Below are 10,690 nucleotides of genomic sequence, written 5' to 3'. Positions count from 1 at the left end.
AATTTAACAATTGTTTAATCATTTCAATCATTTTTAAATTTAAAAATCATTTAATCATTTCAATGATAAATGTAAAAATTATTTAATCATTTCAGTGATCAATTTAAAAATGATTTAATCATTTCTATGATTGTTAAATTTAAAAATTATGTAATCAATTCTATAATTTTTAAATTTAAAGATTATTTAATAATTTCATGGGTTTTTATTTTTTTTAAATTTCATTAATCCTTTAATTACTAAAAGTATTTAATCATTTTAATAATTCTTAAACATAATAATTATTTAAATGATTATTAAATTTAAGTATAACTGATTTAATTTTGAAAACTATTTTAAAAATCGAAAATACCATGCACCAAGGAAGGTAATGGAAAGCCCCAAATAAAATGTATTCCTTTCCTTTTGGTTTTGAAATGATTTTGATGACTTCTAGAAAATGTCCTTTCTATGTTTGAAATGATGATTTTGGAGATTGAAAGTCTCTAATTAAATGCCTTAATTCCATTTTCCGATTTGAAATTGTTTTGGTTTTGAAACAATTTTGGCGATCAAGTCTCTAATTAAATGCCTTAATTTTGTTTTCCGATTTGAAATAATTTTGGTTTTGAAACAATTTTGGCAATCAAAAGTCTCCAATAAAATGGCTTAATTTCATTTTTTTGATTTGAAATGAATTTGCTTTTGAAACAATTTGGGGGAATGAAATCCTACCATGAAATGCGTCGCATATTTAGATATCTTGTAGCCATTTCATGTCCACGTCCAAGTTCGATTCCTCTCACCAGCCTCTTGGTTTCTATGCTTTTTGATGGAAAGTACCGTATTTTTCACTCCATAGGGCGCACCAGACCATAGGGCGCACCTCGTTTTTAGAGGAGGAAACAAGAAAAAAAAAATCTGGTTTTCCTCCCCTAAAAGCCCTGTTTTTTTGAGGATCAGCTAAAAGTTTTGCAGCTTTTTTGCAAAGGGAAAAGCCCTGATTTTTTGAGGATCAGCTAAAAGTTTTGCAGCTTTTTTGCAAAGGGAAAAGCCCTAGGTTTTTTTGAGGATCAGCTAAAAGTTTTGCAGCTTTTTTTGCAAAGGGAAAAGCCCTGTTTTTCTGTGGATCAGCTAAAAGTTTTGCAGCTTTTTTTGCAAAGAGAAAAGCCCTGGGGTTTTTTGAGGATCAGCCAAAAGTTTTGTAGCTTTTTTTGCAAAGGGAAAAGCCCTGTTTTTCTGTGGATCAGCTAAAAGTCTTGCAGCTTTTTTGCAAAGAGAAAAGCCCTGGGTTTTTTTGAGGATCAGCTAAATGTTTTGCAGCTTTTTTTTGCACAGGGGGAAAAGCAAAACTCCTTTTGCAAAGGGGGGAAAGCAAAGGGGAAAAGCCCCATTTTTATGGGATTCAACTCACATTTCTGCAGCTTCTAAAGGAAAGGGAGCCTTTTCTACAGTTTCCAGACATATAATCTAATAAGCCAGTCACATGTTGCTGGGGAAACAAACAACCTCCCTCTGCAGCACATTCAACAATGGAGGGCGGGGCTGAAAGGGAGCCGGGACTCTTATCTCTCTCCCGATCTCTTGCTGATCAGATGCTGAGCGGGGTCCTTTCAACACCCCCTTTTCTCTTTGTAAAATAAAAAGCACTATCTGCTTTTGCTCCAGGGACCACCATTTGCTCCATAAGACGCAGAGATATTTCCCCTTAATTTCAGGAGGAAAATAAGTGCGTCTTATGGAGCGAAAAATATGGTGCAGTGGTGCCTTGCTAGACGAAAAGAATTCGTTCTGCGAGTCTCTTCGTCTAGCGATTTTTTCGTCTAGCGAAGCACAAATACAAAGTAGCAGTTTTCACGATGGAATTTTTTTCCCCCCGTCTTGCGAGGCAGTCCCATAGACTTTTTTGTCTTGCGGGGCAGCCTTCCGCTAGCGAATGCCTTTCGTCTAGTGAGTTTTTCGTCTAGCAGGGCACCACTGTATATTCATTTATTTGTAATTTTAATGATAGACGCTTATTTTATTGCCCAAAATTTCTCATACAAATCACAATACCCCCCCCCCCGGAAAACACACACACACTTCTGTTTATTTTTGTAATTTTAGAAGCGAAAAAGGAGCTGATTGTAAATATGGGTAGAGAGAAAGATGCAAATCAATGTAAATTACTGTATTTTTCTGTGTATAAGCCTAGGTTTTTTTTCTTTAAAAATAATGTCAAAAATTAGGGGGTGTCTTATACACAGATACATCTCCCCCCATTTATTTAAATCTGAGTCACCCAAAATACATGGGGGCGTCTTATAGACGGGAAAATATGGTATGTAGCTAATTTAGAGATACATTATGATATATTATACATATGATATAAAAAATGTATAGATATATACATGGAGATACATGGAGGTCTCAGGGCGGTTCATGGAAAATAATTATAAATATAAATGGTATGTAAAAATAATATATATAGAAGTATTAGATAATGATATATATATATATTACTGCATCGGGGCTGCATTTTTTCTGCAGATTATATAAATATATATATATATATATATCCATAAACAAGATAAATAAATGATATGTTATGCAACACATCATTATATTATTTATATATATCTAATAATATATTGAACATAAATATATATCAATAATATAAGAATATATCAATGATATGTCTAAGTATGTGTGTATATCATATAAATGTTAATTAGATCCATTTAATATCTATATGATATGATATATGATGTTTTAGTATAATAAAACATATCCCCGCAGCCCCATTTTTGAAAGGAAAGAAACAGACACTGGTTGTTGTTTTTCTTCCAAGGCTGTATATTTAAAGTGAAATTCTCCGATTTTATAAGGGGGGGGGGCGGAAAAGACAAGAAAGATTCCCGACCGACAGATATCGAACAGTTTTCAAAATGTGTTTTTTTAAGGTTCATGTACATTGCTTAGAGAAAAAAAGGAACTCTGCACACGCTCAGGAGCACTTTCCCCAAATCCCTCCCAGAACAACAAGGGGGAAAAACCCAAAATGTGAGAACGGAGAGATCCCATTGGTCGGTCAGTCGCTAGGTAGAAAACTGTAAACTCGGTTCAAGTCGGTTCCGGAAAAGTCCATCAGCCGGAACCTGTAATGGCAGAAGCAACGAAAGGGAAGTGGCCAGCGAGAAGGAAGCCTGGCCGGTCCAAGGAGGAGGAAGAGACTGGAAGTTGGGAGGTGTGGCTTGTTCCTCATTTCCCGTTACTCAAAATGGTGGGTTCTCCATGGCTGGTTTGGGGACAGGAAGTGGCTGCAAAGGGACAGGAAGTGGGGAGGGGAAGGGAAGGGGACAGAAATGTGCCGTGAGGGAACAGGAAGGGACTGAAAGAGAATAAGCAGGAACTGTGAGAAAACAGGAAGTCCCTGAACAGGAAGTGGCTGTGAGGGAGAAATGAGAGTGACTTTAAGGGAACAGGAAGGGACTGAAAGAGAATAAGAAGTGGCTGTGAGAGAACAGGAAGGGGCTCTGAGGGAGAAGAAAGGGACTGTGAGGGAACAGGAAGTCCCTGAGAGGGAACAGGAAGTGGCTGTGAGAGAACAGTAGGGGACTCTGAGGGAGAGTAAAAGGGACTGTGGGAGAACAGGAAATGCCTGAGAGCAAAGAGGAAGTGAATTGAAGGGAACAGGAAGGGATGGGTAAAACCAGAAGTGGCTGATAACAGGAAGGGGCTGTGAGAGAACAGGAAGGGCCCTTAAGGGAACAGGAAGTGCCTGAGAGTGTACAGGAAGTGACTCTTAAGGGAAGAGGAAGGGACTGTGAGGGGACAGGACGAATGGGAAATGGAGAGGAGGCAAGGCTGGGGTAGGAGTGGGGGCAGGACCAGAACCCGGTGCCTGGCGCTCTCCCTGTTGGACGTCAATTGACGTAGTACAACCAGTAGAGGAGGTTGAAGAAGCCGAAGGTGATGGGGAACAGAACCCGGGACCACTTGTCAATGGTGCTGACGTCAGCCAGGTCGGGGATCTTCAGCTTCAGCTTGGAGGACCTCCGGCGCAGGCGGCAGTTGGCCCGGGCGGTGCGGCAGGCGGGTGCCTTCCGGGAGTGTAGGGCGGTGCCTGAAGATTCGAACCCACGCAGGCCACAGGGGCGCATGTCTGGTGAGGGTGATGTGGAGAAGAGCGGGCAGTTGCTGTCGGAGACGCCAGCTAGGAGGAGGTTACCATACGGGTCGGGCTGGAAGAAGAGAAGGGAGCTCAGGGTAATCTATCCCAAACCACGGGGATCACGGCCTCAAATTTGGCCCCCGAGGGTCACCCATCCCCACCCGCTTTTTAGGCAGGAATCTTGCACCTGAGTCCGGGGCTCCAGACGCCGGGCACGTCTCTTCTGCTGGCGGGGCCCTCGCCCAAAGAAAATGTAGTTCACCAGGGCGTATTCCAGCAGCGCTAGGAAGACAAAGACGAAGCAGCCCATCAGGTAGACATCAATCGCCTTGACGTACGGGATCTTGGGCAGCGTCTCCCGGAGGTGGGTGTTGATGGTCGTCATGGTGAGGACGGTCGTCACCCCTGGGTGGGTGGGAGAAGAAACAGGGTTAGTTGGGTGGCTGGGAATTATAGCACAGGAAAGGCACCATAATTCAAACCTCTGTCATGATCAACAACTGAAATATTTTTGTAATATCCAAGGATGGGACTGATATATTGAAATAAAACGTTTTCATACTCTGAAATTAGTTGATAATCGTGATACACACACACACACACACACACACACACACACACCCATAGAAATCCAGTGATTTCATATTGAATCTGGATTCCATAGGACCTTAACGTGTTGAAGAACTGGGAGAACTGGGATCAAGGTCAGGTCCTGCCTTTCAGGAAAATCAGATGGACTAATAGAAGGATGGTGGACCTTAGGGTCTTGGTGGACCACCAACTTGCTAGCAGGACATAGGAGAAAGATCTCAGGGTCTTGGTGGACCTCATGCTCACCATTGGGTTTCAAGGTCAGGTTCTGCCTTTAGGGAGGATCACATAGACCCTTGGTAGCAGGACGCCAAGGGGAAGATCTCAGGATCTCCTCACCTAGGGCCACCCGGGCGGCCGAAGCGTCATAGTTGATCCAAAAGGAGACCCAGGAGAGGATGGTGATGAGGATGGAGGGCATGTAGGTCTGCAGGATGAAGTAACCGATGTTCCTCTTGATGCGGAAGCTGAGCGACAGGCGGAGGTAGGACCCTGTTGGAGAAAGAGGACATAGTCAAGCCAGAGGGGACCCCAGGATCCAGATGAATCGGTGAGGGCATCTCTGGTATCTTCAGCAAAGGGTGGACTTTCGCCCTGTGTCCCACAACCCCGGGATTTCAGCCGGGGGGTTAGACTAGATGACCCTACAGGGGGAACCCACCAGTGGTGAAGACCACCTCACGGGTGACCAGCTTCTGCTCGATGATGGTGAACTGGGGCAACTCCAAGACCTCCATCCCTGTCACAGCCGAAGAGTTTCCTTGCCAGAAGAAGACAATGTCGTCGACGGTGTAGCCGTCTGGGAGGGAAGAAAATAAGAAATAATGAGAATGATTCATGGTTGAAAACTATTCCCGTCTTAAAATTAATCCTGGGTTATAATTAATTCCCGGATTAGAATTATTCCTGTTTAAAAATTATTCCCGTTTTAAAATTAATCCTGGTTGAAAAGTATTCCTGTTTTAACATTATTCCCGGATTAACATTATTCCCCAATTAAAATCCTCCTGGTTTAAAATTAACCCTACTTTAAAATTAACCCTGGTTTAAAATTATTCCTGCTTTAAAGTTATCCCTGGATAAATTCCTTTTAATCATCGCTTGATTAACAATGAATTATTTTATTTTATTTTATTTTATTATTTCATAAAATGGCTTAAAATTATTGCTGCCTTAAAGTTATTCCTGGATTTTTCCTGGATAATACTTTTAATTATTCCTTGATTAACAAGCAATAATTTAATTTTAGTTGAATTGAATGATACACACAGCTCTCAATTTCCAGGGTGCAATTCTGCTGATCCAGGGGGTATCTCCGGAGATCCATCATGCAGGCAGCGGTTGTTGTGATCCTGCGGGGAGAGAGAGAGAGAGTGGATTCCCGGGATCCATTATGGGGATCCCCGATTGACAGATGTGGGGAATGCTATATATTGATTTTGGGAGGATTTTCCGACCCCTATTTGGATGATATTCCTGGTCCGATGTCTGAATCTGCAAATATTTCTCTAATGTTGCCTACTGACAAGTATTAATTGATAAGTATTAATTGGATGGTATTGATAAGTATAAATAGATAAGTGTATATTGGATGGCTAATTTTTATGGACTATCAATATGTATTGAAATTGATATTTAACTGTGATCACTATGCAAGGATGAAAGCAGTCATTAATCATGAGCTGTCCATTAATCATGATCCATCCATTAATTAATAATGATCTGTCCATTAATAATGACCCATTCATTAATAATCACCCTGTTATGATCAACATGCCCAATAAAAAACTGATTATCACCCAGTTCGCGGGGATCACAAAACCACCCGTTAATTGACTGTATTTGCAATAATGAACCAGCCAGAGCGAATTAGTTTTTGATTATTGGTGATTAATATCATTAATATCTACCCACCTCAGGCCATAGAGGACGGTGCCGTCCGGGTGCAAGCGGATCATGCGGTTTTTGACAGTTACACCGTGCAGGAAGGACTTTTTGTCATTCAGAAAGTAGGTGTCTGGGAGCCAGAGCTGGTCGGCGACTCGGTTGTCGAGCGTCAGGTTGAACGGCAGATCGCCGTAGGCGAGTCGCTTGTCCCGCCAGCTCTGCTGGAAGTACATGGTGATGGTATAGTCCTGGAGGAGGAGAAAAGAGAGAGATGGGGAAAACTGAAGGATAGAAGGATGAGAGGATAGGAGGAGAGAAGGTGGAGAGGCACATCGCCCTAGGCGAGCTGCTCATCCCGCCAGCTCTGCTGAAAAGTATGTGGGGATGGTATAGTCCTGGCAGAGGGGAGTGGGGGGAGAGAGGATAGAGAGACGGGGAAAATTGAAGGAGAGAAGGAAGAAAGGAGGATAGGATAGCAGGAAAGGATAGAAGGAAAGAAGGATAGAAGGAAAGAAGTACAGAAGGAAATCCATCTTTTCCCGCAGGATTCGAATCCGGACCTGACGGGAGTTCGTCCAACTTACCATGTTGACTTCGGAAATCTGGTCAATGCTCGAGATGTGGATGCTCATTCCCACCACCACTGGGTTCCCTGAATTAACAACAGCAACAACAGCAACAGCAAAACAACAACAACAGATATATTATGTTATATTATTATTATATTATATATTACAATAACAGATTATTATTATATTAAAACAAAGTAATAAAATTGCTAATGAAACTCATAATTGGTTAATTTATTGACTTGTGATAAGATGAAATGATCACATGATGAAACCATAAAATCAAACCCTCAATGGGAAGATGAGATAAGAAACAATAAGGAAATAATAATAAAAAGTCATAAATAATAATGCCATAAAATTAAAGAATAAAGTTATAAACAATGAATCATAACTTTAGAAAATAAATAATAAGGATAAACCAAGCTGTAGATAATAACACCATAAAATTAAGGAATTAAATTATAAACAATAAATCATAACTTTAAATAATATATAATAAGGCTAAAAGTCAATGAGGAATAACAGCAAATTGAACAATAGATTATAAGAAAATAATAAAAGTGATAATAAAAGGGGATAATTAATAATTATTTATTCATTTATGACCTAACTTATTATTTATGATTAATTATCTAATTTATTATTGATTGGATTTATGCTATAACTTTTAGGCAACTCTGCCTTACCTCCAAAATAAAACCAAAGCATAGATTAATAAGAAAATAATAAAAGTGGATAATAGGTAATCATTTATTAATATATGACCCGACGTGTTATTGATTACCTGATTTATTACCAATTGGATTCATGCTCTAACCTTTAGGCCGAGCTGCCTTACCTCCGAAATCGGGCCGCAGGCGGACATCATAGCCTTTGAGGAGCTTGTCCACAATGTCCTTGACCACCGAGATGTTGCCAGTGGAGGGGCTGCAAGACAGAAGACCATGGTTGGTCCTCAAAGCAGCTGAGATAAAATATTGGGGGGTCCCCACTGAGCCCCACCCCACATGGCACCCTATACATTTGGGGGTCCTTCGTATATTGGGGTGCCCAGGTGGATTAAAACATGGGGGTCCCACATGGCATCATTTAAACCTACCCCTGAATCTATTATATTGGGGTGCCCAGCAGGAATGAAATTGGGGTGTCCAGCTGGAAAAAATATTGTGGGGTTCATATAGATTTGGAGCGTTTGAGATATTGGGGGCATCATGCTTCTCACGGCCTCCTTTAAACTTGCCCCCCTGAATTCCAGCCGGGCACCCCAATATAATATATTATATAAATTTCATGTAAATTTTGGGGGTTGAAATATGGGGGCATCATGCTTTTAGTGGCAATTGGAGGTCTCCCCTATTCTGTGAGAGGGGGCAGCTAGGGGACCCTGAAGACCCCCTACAAGTGAGCCCCCTGCAGGTTAATCTACCTTGTACCCCCTAAAAAAAACCAGGTTATGTCCCACAGGTTAACCTACCCGTGTGCCTCCTAAAACCCCCACAGGTGAACCCTTTGCTACCTTGTTGGTCCCCCCCCAATAGCAGGGGAGCCCCCTCTCAGGTTTACCTACCTGTACACCCCCTATCCCCCCCACAGGTGAGCCCCCCCACTACCTGTCTGCCCCTCAAAACCCCTAGGGGAACTCCGGCTATCTGTCCACCTCCCTATTAGGTTAAACTACCTGTGCACCCCTTAAAAAACCCACAGGTGAGTCCTCCGCTCCCTGTCTGCCTCTCCAAAACCCCAGGGGAGAACCCTGCTACGTTTCCGACCCCCCAAAACCCCCAGGGGAGCCCCCCAACCTACCTGTGCGCCCAGCAGCAGCAGAGGAGGAGACAAAGCGCAGCCCATGCGCTGCCGCGCAGTCCCCGCATTTCTGAGGGGTAGGAGGTCGGGGTGGGGTGGGGGCAGCACCCCAAAAATGGGGGCAGCGGTGGGGCCGTCCGGTTCACCTGAAGCTAATGGAAATCCGAATCGAAGAGAGGCGCTCAACAGGCGCCGGCGCAGGCTGCTCCCGGCAGCCTCGCCATGGCGCAAAACCGACGGGAGAAGAAATGCGCTCCAGCTGCGCGCAGGGTGGCGGCGGAAAGGGGCCAACGGAGTATCCGGCGAGCGGGCGCACGTGGAAAAGGCGCTTCGGAAGGCGGCGGCGGGACGCTCAAGTTGCGCTCCGGAGGCCGCAATCGGAGTCGCTGCGCCCCAATGTGGCGAGAATCGGCCGCCGACGGAGAGTCTCTGGCCAACAGGAATGATGCGCTCTTGCGCGCAGAGACCAGGAAAGGCTGCGCGCCAACGAGGGAGATGCGCTTTTGGGGGCGCAGGCGAAGATCGGCCGCCGGCGGAAACTGGACTGAGCTCAAATGCAGAAAATGCGCTTTTTGGAGACGGTCAGGAGGAAAATGCGCCGTCGGGTACGCAGGCGAGGATGGGCGGGCGCGCAGGCCAACGGGAAGGACGGATACGAGGAAAGGCTGCGCGCCCAAAGGCGGGAAATGCGCTGTCAGGGGCGCAGGCCGCGAATGAAGAGCTCCTGCCCACGGGAAGGATGCGCTGGGTGAAAGGCTGCGCCCAAAGGTGGGAAATGCGCAGGCGAGGGTGGCGGGACCAGGGACGGATCCGAGGAGAAGCTGCGCGCCAACGTGGAAATGCACCCAGAAGCCGCCCGAGGATCCTGCTTTTGGAGAAGGAGAGGCCGCCGATGGAATCTGCGCGCAAGGTGGGAAATGCGCCTTCGGGGGGCGCAGGCGAGGATGGCGGGACCGGGGCTGGATCCGAGGAGAAACTGCGAGCCGACGTGGAAATGCGCCAAGGAAAGGACCCCGCTTTTGGAGAGGAGATGCGCCTTTGCAGGAGGAGAGTCTGCGCACAGCGTGGGAAAATGCGCTTTCCGGGCGGGGGGGGGGGGGGTGCGCAGTCGAGATTGGCGGGACCAGGGACTGATCCGACAAGGTGGAAGTTGCGCTCCCTAAGGCGGCAGAGCGGGAAATGCTCCGACCCCCAGGAAAAGGTGGAATCCGGGTGGAGGAAGACGAGGCCAGATCCTTGGATCCCTCCGGCCGCGAAATGCGCTCTCGGGGGACGCAGCCAGGCCGCGAAATACTCTCTCGGGCCCAATCCACAGGGGGGTTCCTCCCGATGCCTTTTGGGAGGGGGCACAGATACCCGCACTTGGGGGGCACCGGTGGACGATGCGCTCCCGGAGGGTGGCGTAGGGCGGGGGTCGCCGCCGGATATGTCTGGATGCGTAAAAATGCGCGTTTTCGGGGGGAAGGGCGCGCAGGCCTCGAAATCCGCGCTCGGGGGGCGCCGGGGAGGGGGTGGGATCCGCTCTTGGGGGGGGGGCGCAGGGAGGCCCTCGCCTCTGTTTGGCCCGGCGGCCGCTGCAGAGGATGCTCCGCGCTCCGCCTTTCCGAGAGGAGGAGGGAGGGAAGGAGAAGGAGAAGGAATCACGTGATAGGAAGAGCAGTTGGGGGGGGGGAGAACCCCAAAAATAAAGGAAATGAGAATACGA

The 10,690-nt window shown here is 45.7% G+C and overlaps 1 protein-coding gene across 1 annotated transcript; it reads right to left on the bottom strand.

The window, feature by feature from the left end:
• Positions 1 to 3,683: 3,683 nt before the first annotated feature.
• LOC117040243 (gamma-aminobutyric acid receptor subunit beta-4-like) lies at positions 3,684 to 9,083 on the bottom strand. Its single transcript, XM_033137896.1, has 9 exons — positions 8,986 to 9,083; positions 8,021 to 8,109; positions 7,195 to 7,262; positions 6,638 to 6,858; positions 5,993 to 6,075; positions 5,385 to 5,522; positions 5,063 to 5,215; positions 4,320 to 4,537; positions 3,684 to 4,202 (listed from the first exon to the last, which is right to left on the bottom strand). Exons 1-9 carry the CDS (start codon positions 9,051 to 9,053, stop codon positions 3,885 to 3,887), a joined length of 1,356 nt encoding a protein of 451 aa, XP_032993787.1. The 5' UTR covers positions 9,054 to 9,083; the 3' UTR covers positions 3,684 to 3,884.
• Positions 9,084 to 10,690: the final 1,607 nt, after the last annotated feature.

This window comes from Lacerta agilis, chromosome Z, assembly GCF_009819535.1.
Source record: "Lacerta agilis isolate rLacAgi1 chromosome Z, rLacAgi1.pri, whole genome shotgun sequence".
Classification (NCBI taxonomy): domain Eukaryota; kingdom Metazoa; phylum Chordata; class Lepidosauria; order Squamata; family Lacertidae; genus Lacerta; species Lacerta agilis.
This window is presented reverse-complemented; position numbering and strand designations above follow the sequence as displayed.

Coding starts and splice junctions, on each gene's coding strand:
- LOC117040243 (XM_033137896.1), bottom strand. CDS start 9,053: ATGCGGGGACTGCGCGGCAGCGCATGGGCTGCGCTTTGTCTCCTCCTC. Junction 6,859..7,194: donor AGATTTCCGAAGTCAACATG/GTAAGTTGGACG, acceptor CTCCTCCTCCAG/GACTATACCATCACCATGTA. Junction 4,538..5,062: donor GGCCGCCCGGGTGGCCCTAG/GTGAGGAGATCC, acceptor CCACCCACCCAG/GGGTGACGACCGTCCTCACC.